Source organism: Notamacropus eugenii, chromosome 6 (assembly GCF_028372415.1).
Source record: "Notamacropus eugenii isolate mMacEug1 chromosome 6, mMacEug1.pri_v2, whole genome shotgun sequence".
NCBI classification, from domain to species: Eukaryota; Metazoa; Chordata; class Mammalia; order Diprotodontia; family Macropodidae; genus Notamacropus; species Notamacropus eugenii.
The window spans coordinates 20,722,128-20,748,496 of NC_092877.1; the positions used below are offsets into that span (position 1 = coordinate 20,722,128).

General features: G+C 40.9%; 1 protein-coding gene across 2 annotated transcripts in view; it reads left to right on the forward strand.

The window, feature by feature from the left end:
• The window catches only part of MPPED2 (metallophosphoesterase domain containing 2), a 206,411-nt gene that overhangs the window by 1,841 nt on the left and 178,201 nt on the right, over positions 1 to 26,369 (forward strand). Inside the window, exons 1-2 of one of the 2 annotated variants that reach the window (XM_072619263.1) lie at positions 1,164 to 1,408; positions 5,751 to 6,000. In XM_072619263.1, coding sequence (XP_072475364.1) covers positions 5,873 to 6,000 — 128 coding nt within the window. In that variant the 5' untranslated portion in view covers positions 1,164 to 1,408; positions 5,751 to 5,872. Of the gene's footprint in view, positions 1 to 1,163; positions 1,409 to 5,750; positions 6,001 to 26,369 lie in introns of those variants that run through there. The other variant, XM_072619262.1, reaches the window with a different exon arrangement.

The window sequence follows — 26,369 nt, forward strand, 5'->3', positions numbered from 1 at the left end:
GGGGTGGGGATGCTGGCTCGGCCGCCTGTTTACTAGAAAGTCTCGGGGTTATAATGTTAGAGCACGGCCCGGCTAGGCCGGGGTGCATTGTGTTTGCCGGAGACCAAGGCAACAGCGGCGGCGGCCGCGGCGGCGGGCAGCCAGGGGGGCACAATGCAAAGTACAGTTACAGGAAAAGCGGCAGGCATTGTGATCGGGGGGCAGTGCGGCTCTGCGCCGGGAGCCCCGCGCGTGGCTGTGGCTGTGTGAGTGTGTGTGCGTGTGTGTGTGTGTGCGTGTGTGTGTGCGTGCGTGCATGCGTGTGTGTATCTTTTCTCACCCTTTCCCCTCCACCCTAACCTCACTCCTTCCTCCGTCGCCTTCCCCGCCCCCTCCGCGGGTGCTGGAAGCAGCACAGCTTGGGGTGGGGGTGGAGGGTGGGGGTAAGAAAAGTAAAAATCGCCGGGGATTGTTTCTTTTTATTCCGAAGCTGGAGTTGCTGGTGGAGGGTCCCCGTAAGCGAAGGAGGGCTTAGGAAGCCTTGCAAATCCAGGGTCTTGCGGCCTAGGAGGTGGAAAGGGCAATTATTGTTTTTTTCTCCCGTAAAGGGGAGGTGGAGACACCCGGGTGGGAGTAGGGGGATGAGACGAAATACACAAAGGCTCGGACGAGCCAGGATCCCCCCTTCCCGCGGTGTCCACTCCACCCCAAAACTCATCTCTCACCTCTGACCACCACCTCCGACCCCCATCACATGGAAGTCCAAATGCGGGCCAAAAAAAAGGTGCATTGATCGTGAAGCACCGAGGACAAACAGAAACTGGTTGGGAAAAACTTTAAGTGCAAGAAAAAGATTGCCACCCTCCCTATGGCCCTGTACACCACCGGCAAAGGTCCCTTCCTCGTGGTGCCCCCTCTTCCTTGCTCCTCGGACAGAAGCGAGGCGCCCCAGCCCAGCAGTGGGTGGATGGTGGTGGCCGTGGCGGCGACGGCTCCGGGGGGCTCTGGCGAGGGTCGATTTAGGATTGGCCATCAGGAGGATGCCAACCCAGAGCAGCGGAGCCCGCTGGGGAGGCATAATGTTGAGGAGGGGGGGGCTGAGGGGGCGGGTGGGTAGGGGGACTTGGTACAAAACCGGGGATGGTGCGGTGTCAGAGCTATTGGGCGCGGATGGCAATCAATCAATCTGGGACCGGTGAAAAGAGAGAGAGAAAGGGAGGTAGCGAGAAAGGAAGGAAGAAGGAGCAGTCACCCAACAGCGGAGCCCAGTGCGGCAGGGTGGCAGGAGGGGCGGCAGCGACCTTGCTGGTGGTGGCGGCGGCGGCAGCAGCCGAAGCAGCGGCGGCAGCAGCAGCAGCCAGCGAGTGCTCACCAGGAAGGAAAGGGGGAGCTGTAGACAGTACTAGCAGGACGTGAACCTGTAGAGGAGGTGGGGTGTGTGTGTGTGTGTAAGAGTGTGTGTGTGTGTGTGTGTGTGTGCATGCATGCACTCAGGGGGCCAGGGGCAGACTGTCCCCCTTCTCTTTTAAGTCCTATGTTGTAAACCTTTCTCAAACTCCCCAAATCTGAGATTTCCCTCTTTCTAGAGGAAAATATTCGGTGTACCTGGCGCTGGACCCAAGTTCGGGTGTGGGTGGGGTATATTTAGGGGTGAGGGGTGGGGGAGAAAGCTTTGGTGCCTCTGCAGCTCTCTAACTTTCTGCTTCTGCAGCTGGGAGCGCATTCCTAGCGAAGGGTGAGTGAGCATCCTTGGTGTGGGTCTGACTGTAGCACCGAGAGAAATAAAAAAAGAAATAATTAGGGACTGAAGTGGGGTGGGGAGGAAGCTGGACAAAGTTGCCTGCAAAGTCTTCGCATGTTGCTTGGTCTCTTCTCCCCCAGACATTCCTGTGGGGAAAAAAAAAAGAAAGAAAACAACCCACTTTCCTGTCAGGCTGGGACAGGTACCATGCTCAGCCTTGCCCTTTCTCACTTGTCCTATTGAAGGATTTTTGGGGGGAGGGCCGTTGAACCCCTACTTTAAATTTTTAAATTCCTGGCAGACTTTTAAAAGGGCTTCTGACCAGATTCCTGAAAATGAATATTCTTCATTGAACAACCGAAGAATACAAGTGGCTGCTATCTAGGAAATAGGAAATAGATTTACATGATTTTTTCAAGAGAGATAACCAAGCAGGCACCAGCACGCTGGATTTTGGCACCGTCTACACCTTTTTGTATTTTTCTTGAGGCTTACTGACACAAACTAGGGTTTTACTTTTGGGGGGTGGTGGTGGAAGAATGTGTTAATGTGAACAAAATGAATGTGGGCTGTCTTCAAGTGAGAAAAGGGCAAAAATCTGGTATTTGGGTTAATCTGTTTTATGAATATGATAGGGGTGAATGGCTGTTATAAGTGTCACAGTAATAACTTTAGCTACATTCCCCTGGATTAGATGTACCCCATTTCTGCTTCTAAGATTTTGGGGGACCACAATACACATCCTTGCTCTCTAGAAAATGGCTACATGAGAAGGTGATGAGGTGAACACCCAGTTGTTTGGGGGGGGGAGGGAAAGTGGGGAGTAGAAATGAGCCTTTTCTCTACTGTCTGTCAGGGTATCTGTGAAAGTTTTGAAGTGTTCCCTTCTGCCTCAGTCTGCCACTTACTCTTCAAAGGACTCCAGATTAAAGAAGATAGACGCTGCAGGTGCACTGTTCCGATAAGACATTTGAAAAAAGAACACAGTGAAGACAAATTCAAATGAGTCTGTAACCACCCATTCAGCCTTTGCAACTTACATGGTCTTGTGCTAATGAAAGGCTGTTCTATTTGGCTCATGAGGGCAGAGGTACGGAAATTTACAAATGTTCACCCATCAGAGGGGGATTGTGGAGGTGAAGTCAGGATTCTGCTGCCCCTTTGAAAGAGGGCAAATGATTTCTGTTTCATCTAAGTTATCTCTCTTTGCACCTTTAAAATGTTCGAGACTAGAAGGGGTAAGGGATGCGGTAACTACTGCAAGCTGCTTCCTAAATATTTAAAAAAGCTATGTATAATTCATTTTAATTAGTAAGTTACCTCCCCAGGAAATAGATGTAACATTTCAGCTGTTTCTTGGACTTAGGAAGCCAAACCGTTTTATTCAGAGGTCTTAGGAGTCTGGGCAGAAAGGACGGTTTTCCTTTGCTTCTTTACATTCTGTATGTTACACAATAGGATCTGATGGTGAGGAATAAGAATTGCATGTAATTTTCATACCATTCTTTAATTTATGCAAGCACTAAGTTCCCACAGTATGAAAATGTGTGTTTTTTTCCTCCTCCGAGTTTTGATGGCTAACATTCTTTTTAATGACAGTCATTTTTGTAACAGGAAGATGTTTCCATTTGTATTTACTTTGCCGTACAGTGCAATTATGGCCCTTCTCCCTGCATAGCGTCTTGCTACTTTGTATCTCAAAAGAGAATTACAGTACTTAGAGCAGGACTGCAATTTCAAGCAGGTGTTGTGTGTTACTGTTATGCAAAATAACAGCAAAATATAATTGTAACGGGAAGTTAAGGAAACAGCTGCAAACTTGGTATGGAGACTGGTGACATGATCATTTGTAAGCAGTTCTTATGGATCTCTTACATTACACGAATAGGGACCAAAAACTGGAGTCTGAAGCTGGTGGGCCTTTCTCTTAGGAGCAAGTCCCAAGAAAGTCAGGAGAGAGACAAACAGAGACATGGGGGGGAGGGGGGGGAGAAGAGAGAGAGAGAGAGAGAGAGAGAGAGAGAGAGAGAGAGAGAGAGAGAGAGAGAGAGAGAGAGAGCCCTGAGATGATGGTCCCCACAAGATGCCAAGTCACAAGTGATTCATCTCTTGGCAGGGACAGTGTGATTGCTTATTAGCAGAGAAGGCAAGGTGGATGTTATTTAGCCTGCCTTGCTAATAGGAAGGAGGCAAATGATTTGAGTGGATTGCTGTGGAATGTCTTAGCCCAGATAGCATATGGAAGGCTACACAGGCCTGGGGTTGTAAAATAATAAAATAAATGGCCTATGGCAAACCATCTGCCTTTTGCGGGGTGTTTGAGGTGTTCTATGCCAAATTTAAATCCAATCTTAGCATTCTAAATATTATTTTTTAGATTCCAGCAAAGACTGCCGAAGCTTTAATGGAACACATGGCAAACACGTTTTGAACTGAGGAGCTTAGAACAAGGCTTGTTGCCTTCAGAAAAATGCTGCCTAGTTTGTGCATGTGTGTGTGTGTGTGTGTCTTTGTGTATCTGTGTTTGGTCTGGAGCTCTGAACCATCTCAAGAGTTTGGTATAGGTCTTTGCATTTGAAAATATCTCTGAGCCAAACACAGAGAGATCCTCTTTCCAACAGCAGATCAACATATGTCAACATTTTAAACAAAAATGACCAGAGGTCAGAGGCATTTCTTCGTTCCTTCCCAAATGCGTAAAGCTAATAACCAATGTAGCTCCACGAATTAGGTGAAACATAATTAGATACTTGCCATAAATGATATAGTGGTACACTGCCCTCCCCCAACACACACACGTACACACACACACACCCATCACTTTACAGAGATCCCAGGTGACCAGTACATTCCAAGTGGTGGACCAAGCATAGGTGTGTTTTACTTTCCTACTGAGTGAGCCTGTGGTATTCTCATTAGCTTAACGAAATTATACTTATCTTTATAACCAGAAGAAAGTATATTATTATATGGGGATGTCAGCATTTGCTTTTGCTAGTGGAACATTATTTAACTGGGATGTATATTATGCTTAAGTTTCTGATTTCCTTCAAGAATGAAACAAACATACAATACATATATGCATGTAAACACTTGTGTAGTCATACACACACTTGTACATACATGTGTGTAAGCACATACATATATGCACATATGTATAACTATACACATATACCTACACATATATGTGTGTATATGTGTACACACTTACCTAAATAAAAATGAAATAGCACTTTCCATTCATTGTTTTATTGTATATGCCTGTGGGCAACACTGAGTTTCAAGATGTGAAGAGAGAAAGTGAAATTAATCCAACAAGAAACAAGCCTCTTAAGCAACAACACTGTGTAGACAGACTTGTAAAAAAGGTGTAACCTCGTGAATTTCAGGGTTTTCAGTTGAGTGTAAATAATTAGAAACAAGAGAGGCCATTTAGCTTAATGATATAGAAGGCTGAGATCAAAGTTAGAAAGACCTGTGGCACACACTGGCTGTGTGACCCTGGGTAAGTCCCTTAATCTTTGATAGCCCCAGGCAGATCTGTAAGACCGCTAAATTGCTGGACTGGTGCTGATATGCATTAATAGAGGGAATTCCCTTGTCTGAGAGTTTCCTATACCAATAAAATCTTAGGGCTAATAAAAAAAATTAGTAAAAGACTCATAAAATATGAACCTTTAAAAAATTAGGTTCAACCTGAGTTGTGAATGTGCCCATATTGGTAATTCATGTAAGTGGTACAATTAAAATGAAAGATTGGGTTCACCTTTGAGATGATCTGACTGTGGCCGAAAGTATCCTGCTTTAAATAACCGCCCCACAAAATTAGCTTCAAAGGGAGAAAATAAGTTGGAAAAAAATGATATTCGCGTAGAATTAATCTAGTTTCCCAAGGTTGACTTCCACAGTTATCCATGAAATCTCAGAGTCTGGGGCAGGATTTCTCTCTCATCACATTGGCCAAGTTGGAAGTTCTTTTCAGTGAAGTATCTTTTTTTTTTTTAAATTTTTAAAATTTTCTTGCTTTTAGAAATTCACGGCCTTGATGAGTAAGTTGCCTCTCGGGTCCCGTCTTTGGCTGCAACACACAATGCCTGCTCCCATCCTTTGCTCTGGAAAGTTGTGAAGTGCTCATGACTATAAGGAGGAAGGATGGCACATGGGATCCCTTCTCAGGGCAAAGTTACCATCACTGTGGATGAGTACAGCTCGAACCCAACCCAGGCTTTCACTCACTACAACATCAACCAGAGCAGGTTCCAGCCTCCGCATGTACATATGTAAGTAATCCTCATGGTCTTTAAATTTTTTTTTTTTTATCAAGAGTAGAAAGCAATTTAAAAAAAAAAAACAGCAAATAACCGAACTTTTCAGGGAAAAAAAAAATTAGGGAATTCTGCCAGGGAGATGAAGTGAGGCAAAGCAGATTGGTTATCGATAACTTCAATCTCTTACCTTTTTTTTCCAATGTTCTGTCCCATGTACTATCTTAAAAAGCCTCAGAGCATCCTTGGGGAGTATTATAAGGCAATTAGGATGATGCAGGAGACAAGGTTAGGTGACTCGTCCAGGGTCACACAACTCCTCAGTGCTGCAGCTAAGACTGGAAATTTGATCTCGACAGTAATGTGTAAGCTTTTGCTGTCCCCTCCCCCAACCACATCTTTCTTTAACATTTAAACAGTCCTGACTCTCCCTTCCCCTCTCCCCACCCCCTCCTCCTCTCCCCACCCCCTCCCCACCCTTCCTACCCTTTTACATTCAGCTGTGAAATAGGTCTAATTGGGACTAATTGTGCAGTGATTACTGAATCCATTGTCTTTCCTTTGGTGAGTAGAAAGTGTGCTGGCCTGCCCCATTCCATTAACAATAAAGGGGACAGGATTAGGGAATTCTGGAACAGTTAGTCTCAAGAAACAGTGCTTTTCCCTTGGACTCTCCTTCTTCCTCACACTCTTAAAGTAATAGGGGAGACCTAAGCTTGGGGACTAACAGGGCCAGGAGTCATTTTGAACCCTGGCATCCTTAATCCCCCTAGTTGTGTATTTGTGATTTAGTTAAACTCTTCTAGAATCCGCCTCAGCTCTTCTGAGCTTCCAGCAGAGTGGGGCAGGCGGTCCCCTTCCCCATTGTTTATTCAAGGCCCCACGTCCACTGTTTCAGACCCTTCCCAGTGTCTGGTGGGAATGTTAGAAAGTTGCTCGTCTGCCTTGGCCACTCTGGGTAGAATCAAACTGGGGACCTAAGTCCTAAGCTCTTTCTTTAGTCTTTACTTTTCTTGGCCTTTAAACAAAAAAACAACAAAAAAAGCAAAAAACCGAAACCTTTTAAACTTCGACACACTAAGAAAATAAAAAAGGTGTTATCCGTGACCCTGGAGAGTTGGTGAGAATACCACGATTTTGCTCTGTGGGCATTATCTCCATAGCCAACACCATTACCTGTGATGAGATGTCTGCAAAGCAAGGAGAGTAAAAGAGCAGGCACACGCAAAATCGTTGCAAAGAAAGACTGCAATTAAAACCTTGCCCAAGAACTGTGAATTTTGAGATATCTGGAGTCTCTAAATCAGAAGTGCTTTTTTAAAGTGGTTTTGGAAAATAGTTTAATTTATGCCTTTGGTAGGAAAATGTTACTTGTTGATTGATTAGATGTTTTTTTTTTTCCCTAAATAAGACATAAATATTATAGTGGGTGTGTGGCAAGGGCCCTGGGTGAGAGACAGGAGATGTAGGGCCAAGTCCCAACTCTTATTATCTGTGTGACATTGGGTAAGTAACTTCTCTTGTCTGGCCCTCAGTTTCCTCATCTGTAAAGTGAGTGAATAGAACTGCACGATCTCTTTAATATGATCTGGGGGCCGTATTGTACTTTTCATAATCATTCAATTTTTCCTCCAATGTATAAGGTAGAATTATGTAGAAGTCAGAATTTGGGTTTTATTAGAGCTCTGCTTTGCACAGTTTGGGCACCTTTCATTCAAAAAATAGCTAAGAACTTTGTTGGCTTCAGTCCCAGTCAGGAATGTTAAGGCATGAGGAAATTGGATAAAGTTCTTAGAAACTGGCTTATGGAAACCAAATGAAACCTCAGGACCCCAGGATTACCATTTGTCCTTCCTCAACTAGTATGAGAGGCAAGAAATATATGTAGTAGATAGAAACCCATCTTCAAAGTCAGATGAGTACTAGGTTCAAATCTTGCCACTGGCATGTGCTGGCTGTGTGACCTTGTGCAAGTCACTTAGCCTATTGATGTTTTCTGAGTAGTAGAAAAGGTGCCAGCCTGCATTGGTAGAGGGAGCTTTTCAACCTGGAAGTTCCTTATACTAATAAAATCACAGATATAATCCAATATCTCCTTAACAATAGGTAATTTTGTTGTTGTTCATTCATTTCAATTGTCTCCAACTCTTTGTAAAGCCATTTGGGGTTTTCTTGGCAGAGATACAGGAGTAGTTGGCCATTTCCTTCTCGAGTTCATTTTATAGATGAGGAAACTGAGACAAACAGGGTTAAGTGACTTGCCCAGGGTCATGAAGCTAGTGTCTGAGGTCTGAGTTGTGATTTGTAAAAGCAAGAAGCACATTCTAAGATTCATCTGAGTTGAGAATTAGTGTAGTTTATTGTAAATAACAATAATACAGTTGTAGACTGGCTGAAGCATCATATCATAATCAACTCCTAAGGTCGGCATTCGGGGCTTTTTATTATGTCCCCAAATTTTTCCTCCGCATTTACTATATTGACTTCCCTATTCTCTGAGAATTTCCAAATCTCAGCCTTTCTTCACACTACTCTGCATAGTTCCAATCTCCTCTCTTCTTTTTCTCTTGGCCTACCAAATTCCTAGCCCTGATCCAAGGCCCATCCCAGTTCTTAACATGTCTCAGAAAGCTTTCCTTGACCATCTCATCCCACGGTACATTTTTCCTCCCTTGTTCTCTTACTGTCTGTACCATTCATTTGACACACGTACAGCATATTTGTTAATTAGCTTTATATCACACTAGCACATATTTTGACTCCTACATTTTAAGTTCTTTTGGGCAGTTATAACTAGGCAGAGCAAAAGGCCTTGCCTCAGGGCAGGGAGGTTGAGAAGATGCCAAGAGCACCATGCTGGGGAGCTTCTTTCTCCTACCCTAAAACCACCTACAGACCTGATCATGTCCACATATCTGCCCCTTCCTCAAAAAGTGGACTCTCCTACAACAGTGCAGAAACTTCATGGAATTCTGAGAGCCAAACCCTGCCCTCCCCCCTTCCCCATATACAAAGACTTCTGGTTACTGCTCCGTCTTTGGATCGGAAGCCATATTTCTGGGAATGTCATTAATGTTCCATAGATATCAGCTGGTTGTTTGATTATACATTCAAAAGGAAGTAACAGTTTTCATTGGGAGTGGTCTGTATCTTTGCATCATTGGGACAGGGTCCATGGTTGTACATTGTTATTAAAGGATTGATTGAATTTCCCTAAGAATTTCGATTTCTCTTTTTCTTAATTGTGTTTATATGATAAGTGCCTGATCGAGAACATTGATTTTAATTTTTGGAAATGGTGAATATTGCATTTACTAAGAACTCAATATTCAAATTATATTTTTTGTTACAGTGGAGTTTTACTAGCCTCTGAAGTCAAAGGTTGTGGGTTTGAATATCTGCTCTTTGTTGTTATTTTGCCGTTTTCAGTCATGTCCTACTCTGTGACCTCATTTGGGGTTTCTTGGCAGAGATACAGGAGTGGTTTGCCATTTCCTTCTCCAGTTCATTTTATAGATAAGGAAACTGAGACAAACAGTGCTTAGTGACTTGCCCAGGGTCACACAGCTAGTAAATGCTCAAGGCCATATTTGAACTTGAGAAGATAAGTTTTTCTGACACCAGACTTGGCACTCTATCTGCTACATGACCTCACTACCTCTTGAGTTTCTCCTGTGCAGCTTACTAATTGTGAGACCTTGGGCAAAACAATCTACTTCTCTGACTTTCAGTGTTCTCATCTATAAAATGAGGAGGTTGGACCACATGACCTCCATGGTTCTTTCTAGCTCTAAATCTATAAAACAGAAGTATCTCATTTTCCCTGGAATATTTTGGATGCTTTAGCTCTCCATACTTTATGTCTGGAGAAATAGTTAAGAGTTCTAAGAATAACTATGACAGGACACTAGGAATGGAGCTAGGTCTCAATACCTTTCATAACCTCTTTCCCCTCTCCAACAATGCACTAGTGTCAGGGCTTTGACTCTTGGGCTTCAAAAGTGAATTACTGGCTCCCCTGGGTGAAGATGTTTCTATGTATTAGTGTGCCTCATTCTGTTAATTCTGAGGATGCTTACTAGACCACAAAACAGAGTAAGATGGGGGCTGAGCTTGAAATTCTGTGATTTTTGTCTGAGAAAATTGTTATCATCATTTTCTCCTCCTCCTTCTCCTCTTCTTCTCCTTCTTCTTCTTTTCTTCTTCTTCTTCTTCTTCCTCCTTTCCTCTTCTTCCTCTTCCTCCTTTTCTTTTTCTTCTTCTTCTTCTTCTTCCTCCTTTCCTCTTCTTCCTCTTCCTCCTTTTCTTTTTCTTCTTCTTCTTCTTCCTCCTTTCCTCTTCCTCCTTTTCTTCTTCTTCTTCTTCTTCTTCTTCTTCTTCTTCTTCTTCTTCCTCCTTTCCTCTTCCTCCTTTTCTTCTTCTTCTTCTTCCTCCTTTCCTCTTCCTCCTTTTCTTCTTCTTCTTCTTCTTCTTCTTCTTCTTCCTCCTTTCCTCTTCCTCCTTTTCTTCTTCTTCTTCTTCCTCCTTTCCTCTTCCTCCTTTTCTTCTTCTTCTTCTTCCTCCTTTCCTCTTCCTCCTTTTCTTCTTCTTCTTCTTCTTCTTCTTCTTCTTCTTCTTCTTCTTCTTCTTCTTCTTCAACAATCCATTACTACCTAAAAAAAGAAAATGAAAGCTGTGTAGAAGGGAAGAAAAAAACCACACCAAAGTGTGCAGTTCATCCTTCTCTCTGGATGTGGCCATGCTATCAGCAGGCATTGTTGTAACCCATCTGTTGTTTGCCTAGCTCCCTGGGCTTTCCACCTCTCACTCTAACTGCTTTGGGTCCAGCTCTTGTAGTTTTCCCAGAGTCTTCTAAATGAATGGTGTAGTGAGAAGAGTTATTGTTACTTATGTCTTGTTACTTATTTTGTGGTGGAGAGAGCCTACCTTAAAACTTTTTAAAATGTCTTAAGAAGACATTTGGCATTTAACATATGAAAACATCAAACTTCTCTATGTGGAAATAACGATTATCAGTGGGCTAATGAGAAATTGTTTGAAATACGGTTCTTTTGTAGTTTTCTAGCCTTTCCCCTTTTGATTAATTAATTTATTTTTGGCTTTCAACATTCACTTTTATAAGATTTTGAGTTCTAAATTTTCCCCCCTCCTCCCCTCCCCAAGATATCTTGCAATCTGATATAGGCTATGCATGTACAATCATATCAAACATATTTCCACATTAGTCATGTTGTGAAAAAAGAATCAGAACAAAAGAGGAGAACCATGAAAAAGGAAAAAAAAGAGAAAATAATATGCTTTGATCTGCGTTTAGACTCCATAGTTCTTTTTTTGGATGTGAATAGCATTTTCCATTGTGAGTCTTTTAGAATTGTCTTCGCTCATTGCGTTGCCGAGAAGATCTAAGTCTATCAAAGTTGGTCATCGCACAAAGTTACTGTTATTCTGTACAATGTTCTCCAGGTTCTGTCTAGCCTTTCCCTTGACAGAACTAACAATACAGCTATTACCTTGTTTTCTCAGAAAATTTTCAGATTACTAGACTTCCTAGTGTTTCCAGATTTCTTAACGTGTGAAGGAAGTGTATGACTTACACAAATTTACTTGCTTGTGTGAAACTTCAACTTTCTCAGGGTTTCATCTAATTAAGGGAGACAGTGTTGTATCCTGAGAAGCCTTCTAGACCTGGAGTCAGGGAAGATGAGTTCAGATCCTAGATCTGACATTATCTTGTCAGGTGATTTGGGGTAAATATTAACTCTTCAGGTCCCAATTTCCTCATCTGTAAAATGGGGCTAGTATTTGCAGTTGTACGGCGTTCTGAGGAAGATGTTTTTGGAAACCAAGAAGTACTCCATAAAACAAGTTAATGTTATTAATCTCTAACAGTGTAGCTGTAGCGAGTTACAGGGCTGGCCTAGGAACATGGAAGACCTAATTTCAAATACTACATCTAACACATACTGACTGAGTGACTGAATAAGTCACTTACCTTTCCAGTGCCCTGAGAAATTGACCAAAAGGTACAGATAAACTTCATTTATAGAAGAAATTTTCCATACCTTGAACTCATTAAACCAATAGGCCCAGATTAAAACATATTCGCATATATCTATATTAAACAGATATAAAATCTGAAACATATTCACACACCTATCTATGTAATGTATGCACACATTTATCATCTATGCAAATCTATTTACATGTATGTAATGTAAATATTTTGTATAATATACATATATAAAACACACAAATACATAAACATGTATATATGTGTACATATATGTATGTTGAGATATATATTTTATGCATACATATATTTGAATTGCCACTCATTGCTGCCTTTTAAGCTATATCACCAGGGGGTGTCCAAATGTACTTCACTGTTAGAAGGAAATCAACCCCAAAGCAGGAAACTCTAGAGAAAACTCTTAGCTCTGTAGCTATGTTACACTAATTTCAAAAAAGAGATTTCCATTTCAAATCAGTGTTGGGGGATGGGGAGAAGTCTACTTTGAAAATGTGGGGAAAGACACTCTCATGTCTCCAAAGTTCTCCCAAAAGGCCCTGTTCAGCATGGCAATATAAAGAACGAGGAATCTGGAAAGGTGGATTCTAGTCCAGGTTCAGCTATTGACTGGCTGCATAACTTTAGACTATTCCTGGAACCTCCTTCTGCTTCAGTTATGACATTTTATGATGAGAGAGTAAGTCTAGATGTTATCAAAGATCCTTTTTTATTTCTGAGTCTATAAATGGAATCAGAAAAGGTGGATCAACACCCAACAAGCTTTAAAATATTTCTCCATTTGCTTAAAAACAAAGCATTTCACTCTCCTATTTGGGGATCTCATATTTCAACTTCTAGACTTTTCTTCTTCTCGATTGTATAAGGTCTTAAGGTTAAAAAGATATCTAAAGATGTCAGTTGAGAGTCAGAATCATCTCTTTTTCTCTTTTGATTCCTCTGTAAACCAGAAAAGACTCCCAAACTCCAGAGAACTGCTGATTTCATGGATATGTGTAGGTATTCCCTCCATTGAGGAAGATCAGAGCTTATCTATCCTGGGTAAACCTCACCCTTGTTCTCCCTTTGATTAACCTCAGGGAAGCAAGAACATAGCACTGAAAATAATAATAATGGCTTGTATTTATAGAGTGCTTTAAGGTTTGCAAAGTGCTTTACAAAATCTCATTTCATTCCTATAACAATCCTGTGATTAGGCACTACCACCTTCAGTTTACAGATGAAGAAACTGAGGCAGACAAAAGTTAAGTGAAAATGAGGGTTACACAGCTATTAAGTGTCTGAAGAGGGGATTCAAACTTGGGCCTTCCGGACCCCAAGTCTTGTTCCCTATCCACTATGTTAAAAATAAAATTCAAGTATGGTGGGAGTATTGGGAGATCATGGAGGATAGCAGTGGTGATTGGGAGCAGAGAAATACCTCACATCAGCTGTAGTCCAGAAGGTTACTATCAATCCACAAGGGTGGGTGTTATGGTCACAACAGAATACCCTTCTCATCAGTCTTGAACTCTGAAAAATTGCATGTTAAGAATAACCTGGAGAGTCCTTCTGAGGGTTCTTGGGCTGGCTACCGTTGGTGTTTTTCACAGCCCTCTGTTGCTGGTGAGCTGCTATGGCTTGTGTTTATCACCATAATTTTGTTTTGCACTAGGCATTCTCATGGTCATAATTTTCTCCTTAATGGTTCCAATCTCTTATTCATCTTGGAGATGTTCAATTTCCCCTTTTAGCTTGGATTCATTCATTCATACACACCGGATATTTTTTCTGTCTTTCCTTCTTAAAAAAAATATTTCTCTGTATGCTCCACTGGGGAAATGCCTTGTGGTCCATGACAGTCAGACTTTGTTTCAGAGCTTTGTTCCTTTACTGTGGATTTCTTTGTTTGTGTTCCAGCATTTTTTTTAAAGCATCACCAAAATTAGACCTCCTCTCCCCTGCAATCCCCCAATTGGGGTCTTTTGGATTTGCATTTCAAGGTCTGGCTTTGTTATGTAACAGGACGCACCATTTTTGTTTGGCTGTCTGGCTGTCCTGACATATAATCAGTGCTTAAATAAATACTAGATCAACTGACGTTAGAATTGGGGGAACATATGAATTAAGTCTGTGATTATTCAGTTAATGGTAATAGCTCATATCTGTATGACACTTTAAGTCTGGCAAAGTATTTGATGTGCATTATCTCACTTGATTCTCATGGCTATTAGCCTCATTTTCATAGTTGAGGAAATGAAGAGCAACAGGAGTTAAGGAATTTGCACAAGATCACACAGCCAGTATGTGCCTAAGGGAGGATTTGATCCCAGGTCATTCTGACTCCCAAGTCTCGAGCTCTTGAATTTCATATTCAAAGAATGGTAGATCAAGAGTAGGAAGGGAGCTCAGAGGTCATCAAGTCCAATCCTCTTGTTTTTCACATGAGTAAAAACTGGCCCAGGGACATGAAGTCACTTGACTGAGGTTCTACAAGGCAGAGCAGAGACTAGATTTGAACATGCATCCTCAGAAAACAAATCCAGCTTTCTTTCTGCTGTACCGTGTTCCTCCATTGTCTGTTATCAAGATTTTCAGAAGTACAAGCATGGTTGAGATATGTAACTAGATGCTGAAGATGTCTCTCTCCCTAAATTCAGAAAGAACATCAAGTTGTTATGCCCTGTTCTCCCAAGTATGTTTCGTTATTGTTTTTTAGTCTTTGGGTCAGAACATCTTAATCGTAATATGCAACTGTTGAAGCCAGCCAAATCAGTCACACAATAGTGGGTGTACTATGGAGATGCTAATTGTAGATTTTAGTTTTTCAGAACTAGAATATCATCTCTGGAAAGATGGTTTAGAAACAAACAAAACTCACCAATTTCTCAAAGTGCCTGTGTCACAGGTAACAAGTTCTAATTTTAAAATTGTGTTTCCTTTTCTTTTTTATATGTTGGTATTTTGATTTCTAATTTCATTGGTGTGAGAATTCCTTCCACAGATTATACAGATGGATGATTCATCTGCGACTTGAAATTTACAGACTTTCCTGGGTCACTAGATATTAAATGTCTTGCCTAGGGTCACAAGGTCAGCCAGCATATCTTTATTAGACTTATGTAATGTCATTTTGGTCCTCTTTGAAAACAAAGGACAACAACCATTAGACTTGAACCCAGGTCTTCCTGACTTCAAGGCCAACCTTTTACTGGGATAGTCCAGCTGCTTTTCCATATCAATAGTGGAAGAACCTGACTCTTCCCCTCTCCCAAGACTTAGGAGATCATTTTATTAGTGAGAATTTCTTTTGACCATTCCTTTCCTCTCTCCATACCATGTCTCTCCATTTTTATCCGTTAGATTGGTATGTTACCAGTTTTGGTTTGGTTTTCCATAATGTTTCTGAAAAACCTGCCCATATTTCTATGGAGAAGAATGTTTGTCATGTTGTAAAAATAAAAATGCTTAGTAGCTGGGTCCAGATAGAAACACCAAGGCTGCAGAAATAAAGTTTTGGTATACTTACTGTCATTTGGCTCGTCGTATTCTTTTGTAATTTCTTTTCTCTGAAGATTTTATTTTCAACTTGTATCCTAGTAGAGGTGTAGAAACATGCAAATAAATATGTTTTTATAAAGTTTCCTGTGTTCCCTCATCTTCTTTTGAAATTAATAGCAGCAGCAACAGGAACAAAAATTCAAACCAAATACTGTGTGCTTGATAACATTTGCAGAATTTTGGAACAAATCGTAGACTTCTTGATCATAACAACAGTGGTGATTATGATGATGGTGGTGGTGAGGATGATGGTGATGATGATGAGGCTGCTAGGATAAAAGCAAATACCTATTCTTCAAGTACCAGATATGGAAATGTTCAGTGAATCAGAATGGATCAAACCCATCTGAAAATTTCTCTTTTGTTTAGTGGTGTTCTCTCAATCAGACGGCAGAAGTCTCTGATCCACTGGACTTTCAATAAGTCTTCCATGTGTCTTTGAGGTGGCATTCTCTAGAGAAGACTCTTAAATCTTTTGGTCTTAGGATCCTTCTATATTCTTAAAATTGATTTAGGACGCTGATGTACTTTTGTTTATGTACATTAGATCTAGCAATATCTCAGCCAAATTAGACATTAAAGCTGATAATTTAAATATGCATATTTAAATATTATAGAATAATTATATTTTGTTATATTTATATATTTGATATGTATTATATTGAATATTATATTTATATGTCAATCAATCAATATTATATTGCATAAATATAATTAATATAAATATTTATTAACTCATTTAAAATAATACCAAAGCAATGGGCATAGATCACATATTTTATGAAAGAAACTTGTATTTTCCAAAAGAGAAGAAATTTAGGAGAGGCATTGTTTTACTTATTTTTTGCAAATTTCCGTAATGTCTGGCTTAATAGAAGATGGCAGGATTATTAGTGTTTGTTTCTGGATTCAATTGGTTGTGATATATTATTTTGGTCAAAATATATGAAGAAAATCTGGTCTCACAGACATAATTTGAAAAGGGAGGAGTACTTTAATAGGCAAATAATGTCTTGGCATTATTATGAAAATAATTCTGGTGGGTCCCCTGAAAGGATCTTGGGTACCCCAAGCATCCATGGACCACACTTTGGGAATTGATGCTCTAGATTTTACAATTTCTTTCAGGTCTAAAATTCTCATACTGGGAAGAATTCTTTTGGCCTTGATGAGGAAATGAAGATGTTTTCTCTTACCTTCTTGGCAGTTTCAGTTTTCAGATTAATTGACTTGCTGCTTGAATGAAATAACACATGTAAAGCATTTTACAAACTTTATATAAATTCTAGCTTTCATGATAATAATAAAAATAAGTTACAGAGGCCAAAAAAATTTCTAACCTTCCATTCTTACTTCATACTTAGCTAAAAGCATTCTGTGAACATACATGTTTTGGAAGGAAGCTCGAGAAGAGAGAGTGTCTTCATTAAGTGGTATCTCTTTACTATCTTGTTGGTATTGCGCTATCTGTATGACCTTGTATGAACTTCATTGTCTTATCTGTAAAATGAGGGAGGGAGGAAATAAGCATTTATATGGTGCCTAATGTGGGCTAGGCACTCTGCTAAGTGCTTCACACATATTATCTCATTTGATCTTCACAACAAACCTGTGAGGTAGGTGCCGTTATTATACCTCATTTTACAGATGAGGAAACTGAAGCAGACAGACTAATTGGTGAATTTCTCAGGGCCACACAGCTAGGAAGTATCTGAGAGCAGAAGGGTCTGAGGTTGGGTCTTTCTCACTCCTGACGTAGTATAGTGTTTTGCCACCTAGCAGTAGAATGTCCTCAACCATCTTCTTCCAGCTCGGAATCTATGAACCTATACTAATTTCCTTAAAAAGGAAGCATTTCACTGGTTTATAGAGGTGTTCGATAAGGCATATTTATAGCTTGGATTTTTACTGTTTCCCCCACCATTTTGGTAGTCTAGCATCTACAAACATACTCAAAAGACACCAAAGGAAGAGAATGGAATGGTTTCATTACAACAGTAACACTCCACTGTCCCAAGTAACAATGTATATGTAACACACACTAGAGGAATGACTCTTGAAGAAAGATTCCCATCAATCTATTCTTGTACAAAAGAGTTTCTTAAAGTATATTGTGGAGACTGTGGGGAGAGGATGAGGGAGTGTAAATTATTGGATGTATTTGCAAGCTGAAAATTTTATAATTCCTATATTTAAAGTGTCCCTGGTGTTGGAATTGACTTTAGCGATGGAGACCGGGAGAGTCGGTAAATTACTTCTGAGCACACAGAATGTATCATTTTGCAAATATCTAGTCTTTCTGTGTATCTCTCAGCACAACAACTTAACACCAACAGTCGAGTCAAATGGGCTAGTGTTTTACAGGATCAGTCTATCTTTCTATTTGAGCTCTCTTATTCTTTTGGATAGTCTCCTCCTCCTCTTCTTTCTTGTTCTCTCTCTCTCTCTCTATTTCTCTCTCTCTCTCTCTGTCTCTCTCTGTCTCTCTCTGTCTCTCTGTCTCTCTCTCTCTCTGTCTCTCTCTCTCTCTCTGTCTCTGTCTCTGTCTCTCTCTCTGTCTCTCTCTGTCTCTCTCTCTCTCTCTCTCCTCTCTCTATTCTGTCCCTCCTTCCCTCTCTCAAAGGTCTTTCAGTGAATCCCAGAAATATGAGTTTGGGAGCTCCCCTGGGAGATTCCATGGAATCCATTCTACAAACAATTATTAAGCATTTACTGTTCAACAAGCATTTATTATGTACTTACTATGTGTCGAATATAATATTAGTTTCTGGGGATGAAAAGAGAAAAATGAAACAGGCTATGTCCTCAAGGAGCTTACATCTTTGTGGTGTTAAAACTGTTGTACAGAGTTAAAAAGACAAAGTGTTTTTGAGTGAGGGTCAGGGGAAGGGATAGTAATAAAGACTGTAAGGAGGTAGGGAAATTGAGAAAGGCCTTGTGCAGGAGGTAGCAGTTGAGCTGAGTCTTGACTGGAAATAACCCGGCTCTGGGAGGCTGTTTTCCCCCATAGTGACCTTTGATGGTGTTTGGGGAACTACTTTACATCCCTCCATCCTGACCCTGCCCTAGTGTTAATGGCAGGCGGCACACGTCTTTGTTTATCTTGGAATTCGATACCATTATTTTGGCAACCAAAGCCAGGGACCTTTACTGCCTAGATGGTTTGTCATTTGTTGTTAATTATCTGTTACCATAAATTCTGCACTTTTGGAAGGGGGAGGGAGGGCTGTTTTGAAATATTTCCTTAAGGAAAGAGTGTATTCCTTTCTATGGACAAAAGATGGGGGTGGGAGTCAAGTTGGGAGCTGATTTGGGGGAAGTTGTGTTCCTCCCCCCAAAACTGGTTTGAGTCAGATCCCATTAATTCTGCAATGGCTTTTATTTTATTTTGCTGAGAGAATGTTTGCAATCCAGCTCTGGTCTGCATTAGTGATCTGTATCCCCATTTGAGTAAAAAATTAACTTTCCATCCTGAGCCTGCCTTTCAGAACTATCTCACCAGGCCACAATTATGAACTCTGTGTGTGTGTGTGTGTGTGTGTGTGTGTGTGTGTGTGTGTGTGAGAGAGAGAGAGAGAGAGAGAGAGAGAGAGAGAGAGAGAGAGAGAGAGAGAGAGAGAGAGAGAGACAGAGACAGAGACAGAGACAGAGAGAGACAGAGACAGGGAGAGGGAGAGGGAGAGGGAAAAGGAGAGGGTGAGGGAGAGGAAGGGAGAGAGGGAGAGAAGGAGAGAGAGAGGGAGAGATGGAGAGGGAGAGGGGGGAAGGGAGTGGGGAGAGAGAGGAGAGAGAGAGAGATGGGAGAGAGAGAGGGGGAGAGGGAGGGAGGGAGAGAGAGAGAGAGAGGGGGAAAGAGAGAGAGAGAGAGAGAAAGAGAGAGAGAGAGAGAGAGAGAGAGAGAGAGAGAGAGAACATGACCTGGAGCCTATTCTTTTTAGCTGATGTTGCTTTAAAAAAGAAAAAAAAAGCTTGTTAAGAAAAATCCAGACAGACTCAAAGTAGAGCCGGTTACTTGCCCAGCTGCCTTTATGAGGTGTTTGGTTTGTCAGGTGTGGAATGAAAATGAGGCCTCCAGCCATTAATGGATTTTACTCGAGGTCCCATATTCTATAGGAAGAACAGGTCTCTTTATAACAAACAGGGCCATCCTGGACAGAGGGCAGGACACACCACTACAGAGCTCTCTTAATGAAGCTCAGATGAAAAACATTAGTGGAGGGAGAGGGAGGTAAGAGGAAGAATGACGGACAGGGGAAGCAGAGATTGTTCATGGGATCAGAAGGGACCTTAGAGGCCATCTGGTCTAACTGCCTCATTTTATAGAAGAGTAAACTAAGGCCCAGGGAGGTTAACTGATTTATTCTTTGTCATAGATATTAAATGGTAGAGGATGGGTTTAGAACTTAGTTCCTCTGATTCCAAACTTCCACTATACCACATTGAGGAAATCAGAAAACTACATTAAAAAAAAAAAAAAGAAAATGTAAAATTAAAAGCCAATGAAATAATTTGAATATTCCAGAAGTTCCCTGCATAGTTTAGAGTTCTCTCCCTAGTCTAGTATTATCACTGTACCTTTGGGGATGGAACTCCAGCTTCATAGAGGGAAGATTTTAACCCAATCTTGTGCTATAGAAGAGGTGAACTTAATTCACTAAGTATTTACTAGGCACCCACCATATTCTAGACACTGTTCTACATACTAGGATCTAACAAAACAGAGCCTTCCCTCAAGACTCTTCCATTCTACTGGGCAGAAATCACATGTGTACTGATAAATAAACACAAATACGAAACAGTGAAGGGAAGGCACAAAGAAAGAGTTCCTACGGGAAGTAACTACGTCAGCTGAGTCTTGAAGGGAGCTAGTTAGGAAATGCAAGGGGCAGAGGTGAGGACAGGGCAACATTCCAGGTACATGGCACAGCCTATGCAAAGGCAGAGAGGTAGGAAATTAGCAAGTCCATTTTGGCTGGAATATAGAACATGGAAGAGGAGGCAAGAAAAATATTTTCACTGTAAGTTGAGGTGTTGCAGAGGCTAGTAGAAAGGCCAGGGACTTAAAGTCAGTAGACTTGGGTTCAGGTTTCATCTTATAGTCCCAGCCATGCCATCTTAGTCAAGTCATAGATTTAGAACTGGAAGGGACCTTAGAGATCTGGTACAACTGCCTCATTTTGCAGAGGAGGAAACCCAAGAATGTGAAGGTTTATTCAGGATCACGTGGATAATAAAAAGTAAAGACTAGATATCTCTTTTGGAGGATACCATTCATGTTCAGGTATAGGTTGAACTAGATGGCCAAGAGGTTCATTCTAACCCCAAAATTCTGTGATTCTGGGAACCCATATTTGTATAGCTTATGTACTATTTCATAACAAACCTTGTGAGACAGACAATGCAAATATGAAGATGCTAATTTTCTGGTTAAACAAACTAAAATTCTGACTTATTCATGATTATTTAGCTGATAAGCGTGTAGTCAGGATTCAAACCCAGGTCTTCCAATAAAATAAGTTTACAGATTTTGAGTTTAAAGGTACCTTAGGGATCCCTTCCAAGTCTAATCTTTCTTATTTTACAGATGATGAAATTGTGGTAGTGAAAGGTTAAGTGCGACTTATACATTCTCACACTGCCAGTATATGGTAGCAATGGGATTGGAAGCCAGGTCTTCTTGACTTGAACTGACTTTTCAATATGCCACTTAGCTGCTAGATTCTGTCAGGGATTTTCCCACCACAAATAGCTTCTTGAAATCTTAATTTCTCCATGTATAAAATGAGAATGATGTCCCTATTCTTTTCTCCTCCGTTGTGAATTTCCATCTAATCTATAGGTATCTTATGTGTACCTATTTGTGTACATGTATATAGTACATACATAGAATGTGTGTTTCTCTAGATATGGTAATGTATGTCTGTAATCTCTGCTACTCAGGAGTATGATGCTGCTGGATTTGAGTATGGGAGTTCTGAGCTGCAGAGGGATCATTTTGGATGTCTGCACTAAGTCCAAGACCAATGGAGTGAGCCCCCAGAGTCAGGGTCACCAAACTACCTAAGGAGGTGTGAACCAGCCCACGTCAGAAAGAGTGCAAAGTGAAAGCTCCCATGCTGATCATCCTGGGGTCATGGTCCTGTGGCTGGTGACTGAACTTCCAGCCTGGGTGACATAGGGAAATGAAGCCTCCCCCAAAAAGCTCCTTGAGGGTTAGCACTGTTTTTGCTTTATCTGTATGTCTCTGGTGCTTAGCGTAGTACCTGACCTACAGTAAATGCTTAATAAATGCTTCCTGATTGGCTGAAACTGACGTCACAAGGTTTTTCTGGTGAAATATAATACATTGTACATTGGGGATGTGAACTATTAATTGAGTCATTCAAGCTTGAATTGCATGTCGGTTTTATACTTGCCAAGCTTTAAAAACATTTTATACTCATCCCCTTCCTGACTTGTATGCAAACTTGTATGCAGACTGATGGCTAATATGACTCCAGCTCAGTAAATACTTCCTGTCATGCTCAGAACTTAGTGTGTGTGTTTGTGTGTGTTTATCTTTTAGGAATGCAATATCTTACTTAACTTGTTGAATGTGCTTGAATATTTCTTTGATTCCAATTATTTGGAGACCTCTGATCTAAATCAGAGGTTTCAGTGTTTATTTGTGGGGGATTTTTAGTAACACTTATTTTCATATAATTACAAAAACTGTAAATAAAATTAAATAGAAAAACCAATGATGACTGTTAACCTCGCCCTTTACTTTTTCTAGGACATATACTATCCTAGTCTGAATGATTTGTTCTGTAAGTTTTATTGATCCCTTTTGTTTTTTTATATCATTATTATTTCTGAATATTCCATCAACCAAACTGACTTGCGCTCATTTAAAAAAATGGTTAAATGAAACCAGTCAGCACAGGATTATATCCACCAGGTAATGAGACATTTTGTCATATAGCCCCATACCTGTAAGGTAAAAAGGCAGATAGATTTTGTTTTTGTCTCAGTGCCTGGTACATAGTAAGCTCTTAATAAATGTTCTGTCTACCTACCTGTCCCTCTTCATCCATCCATCTACCCAGTTAGCCTCCCTCTCTTTGTCTCTGTCTCTCGTTCTGTCTCATCTGTCTCTGTCTCTCTCTTTCTATTTCTCTCTCTCTCTCACCTTCCCCCATCTCTATTTCTGTCTGTCTGTGTGTCTCTCTCATCTTTTCCTCCCCTCTCATCTCTATTTCTGTCTGCCTGTGTGTCTGTCTCCCCCTCTTCTCCAGAGCCAAGATAGGTCATTACAATTACACATCATTCTCTAGCCATTTGTTTTTGAGAACCTGTGTTTATACTTGACAGCCTACATTTCGCGCTAAAACGGGTAACTCCTATTAGTCTCCCGTGTTTTTTTCAGGCTCGAGCTGGATGAATTCCAGAGTGAGTATTTCTAACCCTTCTCTGCTAACACTGTAGACTTTGCTGTCTTCTGGTGACTCTCCCCATGTGCAACAGAGTAGTGGATCAGAGCCTTGTCAGGCCTCAAGGTCTACTTACAACTTCAGAGAGCAAACATTTCCATTGGTCCTGTAGACTTGGAGTTTGTGGCATAGCAGAACATAGGAATCGGGCTTGCTGCTTTGTTTTCTTGCTAGAAAGCTGAGATGGAGGTGGCACTGAGTATTTTGTTTTAACTCCTGATTAAATATTCATTTCTTTACTGAACTGCTCAGTGTTTTTGAGTGGTGTTTGAAGCTGGGGGTGCGTTGTGACCTTTGCAATATGGGCCTGACCCAGCAGCTAAGCTTAGTAAATTGGGATTTCCCTGAAGACTAAGGAGAAACAGATGACATTATCATGGGAATTGTGCTTTTTGCTATGGAATGACTTCTGTGATAATAGTGGATGTTTCCATACTGCTTTGTGATTTCCAGAATACTTTTCTCCTAAAGAATTCAGCTCAGATGATAGGAGCAGCACTGTAACAGGAAATCATGCTGAGCTTAAAGTCAGAGGACCTGATTTCAAATTGCTAACTGTGACCTTGGACAACTCACTTCTCTTGTATTGGTCTCAGTTTCCTGATCTGTAAAATGACAGTTTGGTTTAGAAGACCCTAGAGAAGCCTCTTGCTCTAAATCTATGATCTTATGAATACTTGCCTCAATGAGAGAGCTAGAAGGAGGGATTCTCGCAATTCTCTGTGGACACTTTGAGATACAGATGGAAGGGGGAACGCTTAATTTGTGGGAGAGCAGGATTGATTCTTGCAATTCTCTGTGGGCACTTTGAGAGGCAGATAAGGGGGAATTTAATTTTAGGTCAAAACAGGGTTCTGATCCTGGCTATTGCGTGTTCTACACGCATAATCTTGACCAGGCACAGTGACTTGCTTTTAATGTCTGTAGACTTGACTTAAACTCGGGCCATAGCCTCTTTGGCCTGAGATTCAACTTCTGATTAGGTGAACCATGGGAAGGATGCAGTACAGATCTTATTTCCATTTTACAGATGAGGAGATTGAGACTGACAGAGGGTAAGTGACTGACCCACATTCCCATGGTTCGCTACTGTCAGTTGATCAACCAACATTTATTTATTTTTGTAAAATTATCCCTTATTTATTTTAGCATTCATTTTTAAAAATTTTGAGTTCCAAATTATCCTCCTCCCTCTAGTCTCTCTCCCACCCAGTTATACATATGAAGTCATGCAAAACATATTTCCATATTAGCCACTGGACCATCATTTATCATGCTATCACTGTGTCTCAGATGCTACACTAGATCTCGAGGATACAAAGATAAAATGAAATCACCCCTGCTTTCAAGGGGATTGCCTTTTATTGGAACTAGGACCCATACTTAAGCCCCTCTGATTCTAAGTTCAGTGGCTGTCCCACTGTAAGCAATTACTGTCTTTCCTCCCCAGCTAACTCATCTGTTTTAATTGTGTCTACCTTTTTTTTTTAAAGAAAATTCCATTTTAAGGAAGAGTCCTACTGAGGAGATATCTTTGATTTGTGATAATTCCAAAGGATTCCATCATAATATTAGTGTTGAGGTGGCTGTGTGTTGATTAGAGTGTAGTGATGTACTACATACGTGTAAATGTTCAGACTGAAGCCCAGATTTTGACCCATGACAAAACAGAGTCTCTGGTAGAGTGGGCACTTCCTCCTCCTTTACTGAGAGGCATTCTGGCACAATGGATAGAAGGTAGAACCTATAGTTAAGAAGACCTGGGATTTGATTCTATCTCTTACACTTAATAGCTGTGTGATACTCAATAAATCCACTTGACTTTCCTGAGCCTCAGTTTCCCCATCAGTTATAGGAAGAGCAACAATAATTGTCTTATCTGCTTCGTAGGCAGATTCTTTTGAGTCTCAAAAGAGATAAAATGCATAAAGTGGTAGCAAATCTTAATGGAAGATATAAGTACCATTTATAATGATGCTTGCATATCAGTTTCCTAGCTTGGACCAACCGCTTTTCTGATAGGCAAAGCTGATGAAATTCACAATTAGTAAAGCATAGAATTTTGTGACAAAAGTCAACCATGACTATTGATGTTTTCAGGAAGGTTTGTAGTATCCTAGAGAGGCAGAGAGTAGAAAAAGCAATCCCCCCAAATCTACAAAAAAGCAAGAGCCCAAAGACCTGAGTTCAAATCCCCTCCTCTGTCATTTAGCACTTGTGTAGTCTTAGTCTTCTGTTTCCTAATCTGTAAAAGGAGGGAGTTGGAATAGATATTCTCGAAGACCCCTTTCGCCTCTAAATCTATGATTTCTGAAACCTAACTGGTGCCACTCTCATCATCGTCATCCTTATAAATGACATTTTTATAGTGCTTAAACTTTTGCAAAGTACTTTTGACTTTGTATTGTAGAGAAGGTAAGGCAAGGGAGGTCATTTCCCTTCTTGGGTCTCTCAGTTTTTCCATCTATAAAATAGGGGCTGAGGAAGAAGGCTAAAACCTGATGACCTGGAGGATCCCTTCCATGTCTAAAAGGCTATTCTTCTATGGTTTTGATAATAGAAGGGAGCCTAGACTAGCTGAGAACATTCAACAAAGAAACCTTCTTCTTCCCCAAGTACTTGGAATTTGGGGACCTTTTAATATAGATGTTTTCTTAATTGTTTCCCTTCATCCCCAGGCTCCTTCAGGTTTCTCTGCTGAGGGAGGCGTCACTTTTTACAGAGTACTCTTTTCCTGCATGCCACTGATTGATGGCATAGACTTTAGGGTTGGACACAGTAGGAGGAGAATGGGCCCTTGAAGGCAACTGTCCTTTGATTAACCAACAACTTTGATAATTACCTAAAGTGACTGGGCCATGACATTGTTTAGGTAAAATGGGGTTTGTCCATCAAGGAGACCCCTTCACCTGGGACATGAGCAATTCTCTTTAAAAAATGGACAGAATGCAGAAATCAGCAAGTGCAATTTAAATCAGTCTGTATTCTGCATTATAAATATGCACCGGACACAGAGAGAAAACCGGAACAATCTCTCAGGATGCTGTTAGGGCCAAGCGGAATCTCATTAGGGACAACTTCAAAGATCAGTTCCTCATGTCCATAAAAACAAGTGTAAATTATCTGGTCGAGGCCTGCTGTTAGCAGTTAGAGGGATACATTATGCATGATTCTAGTCTGAACAGAGTATGGGCTGGCTGCTCCGTGTTCCCATGTGGGGTGGGATTTCTTCCTTTCGCTCTCTCCACCCGCCTAACCCCATTTTTTTGTGCTGAGTTCTGCCTTTCAGAAATTTATTGGTAGTGTTTCAGTCAACACAGGGCTTCGTTTGTAACCCACCTCTC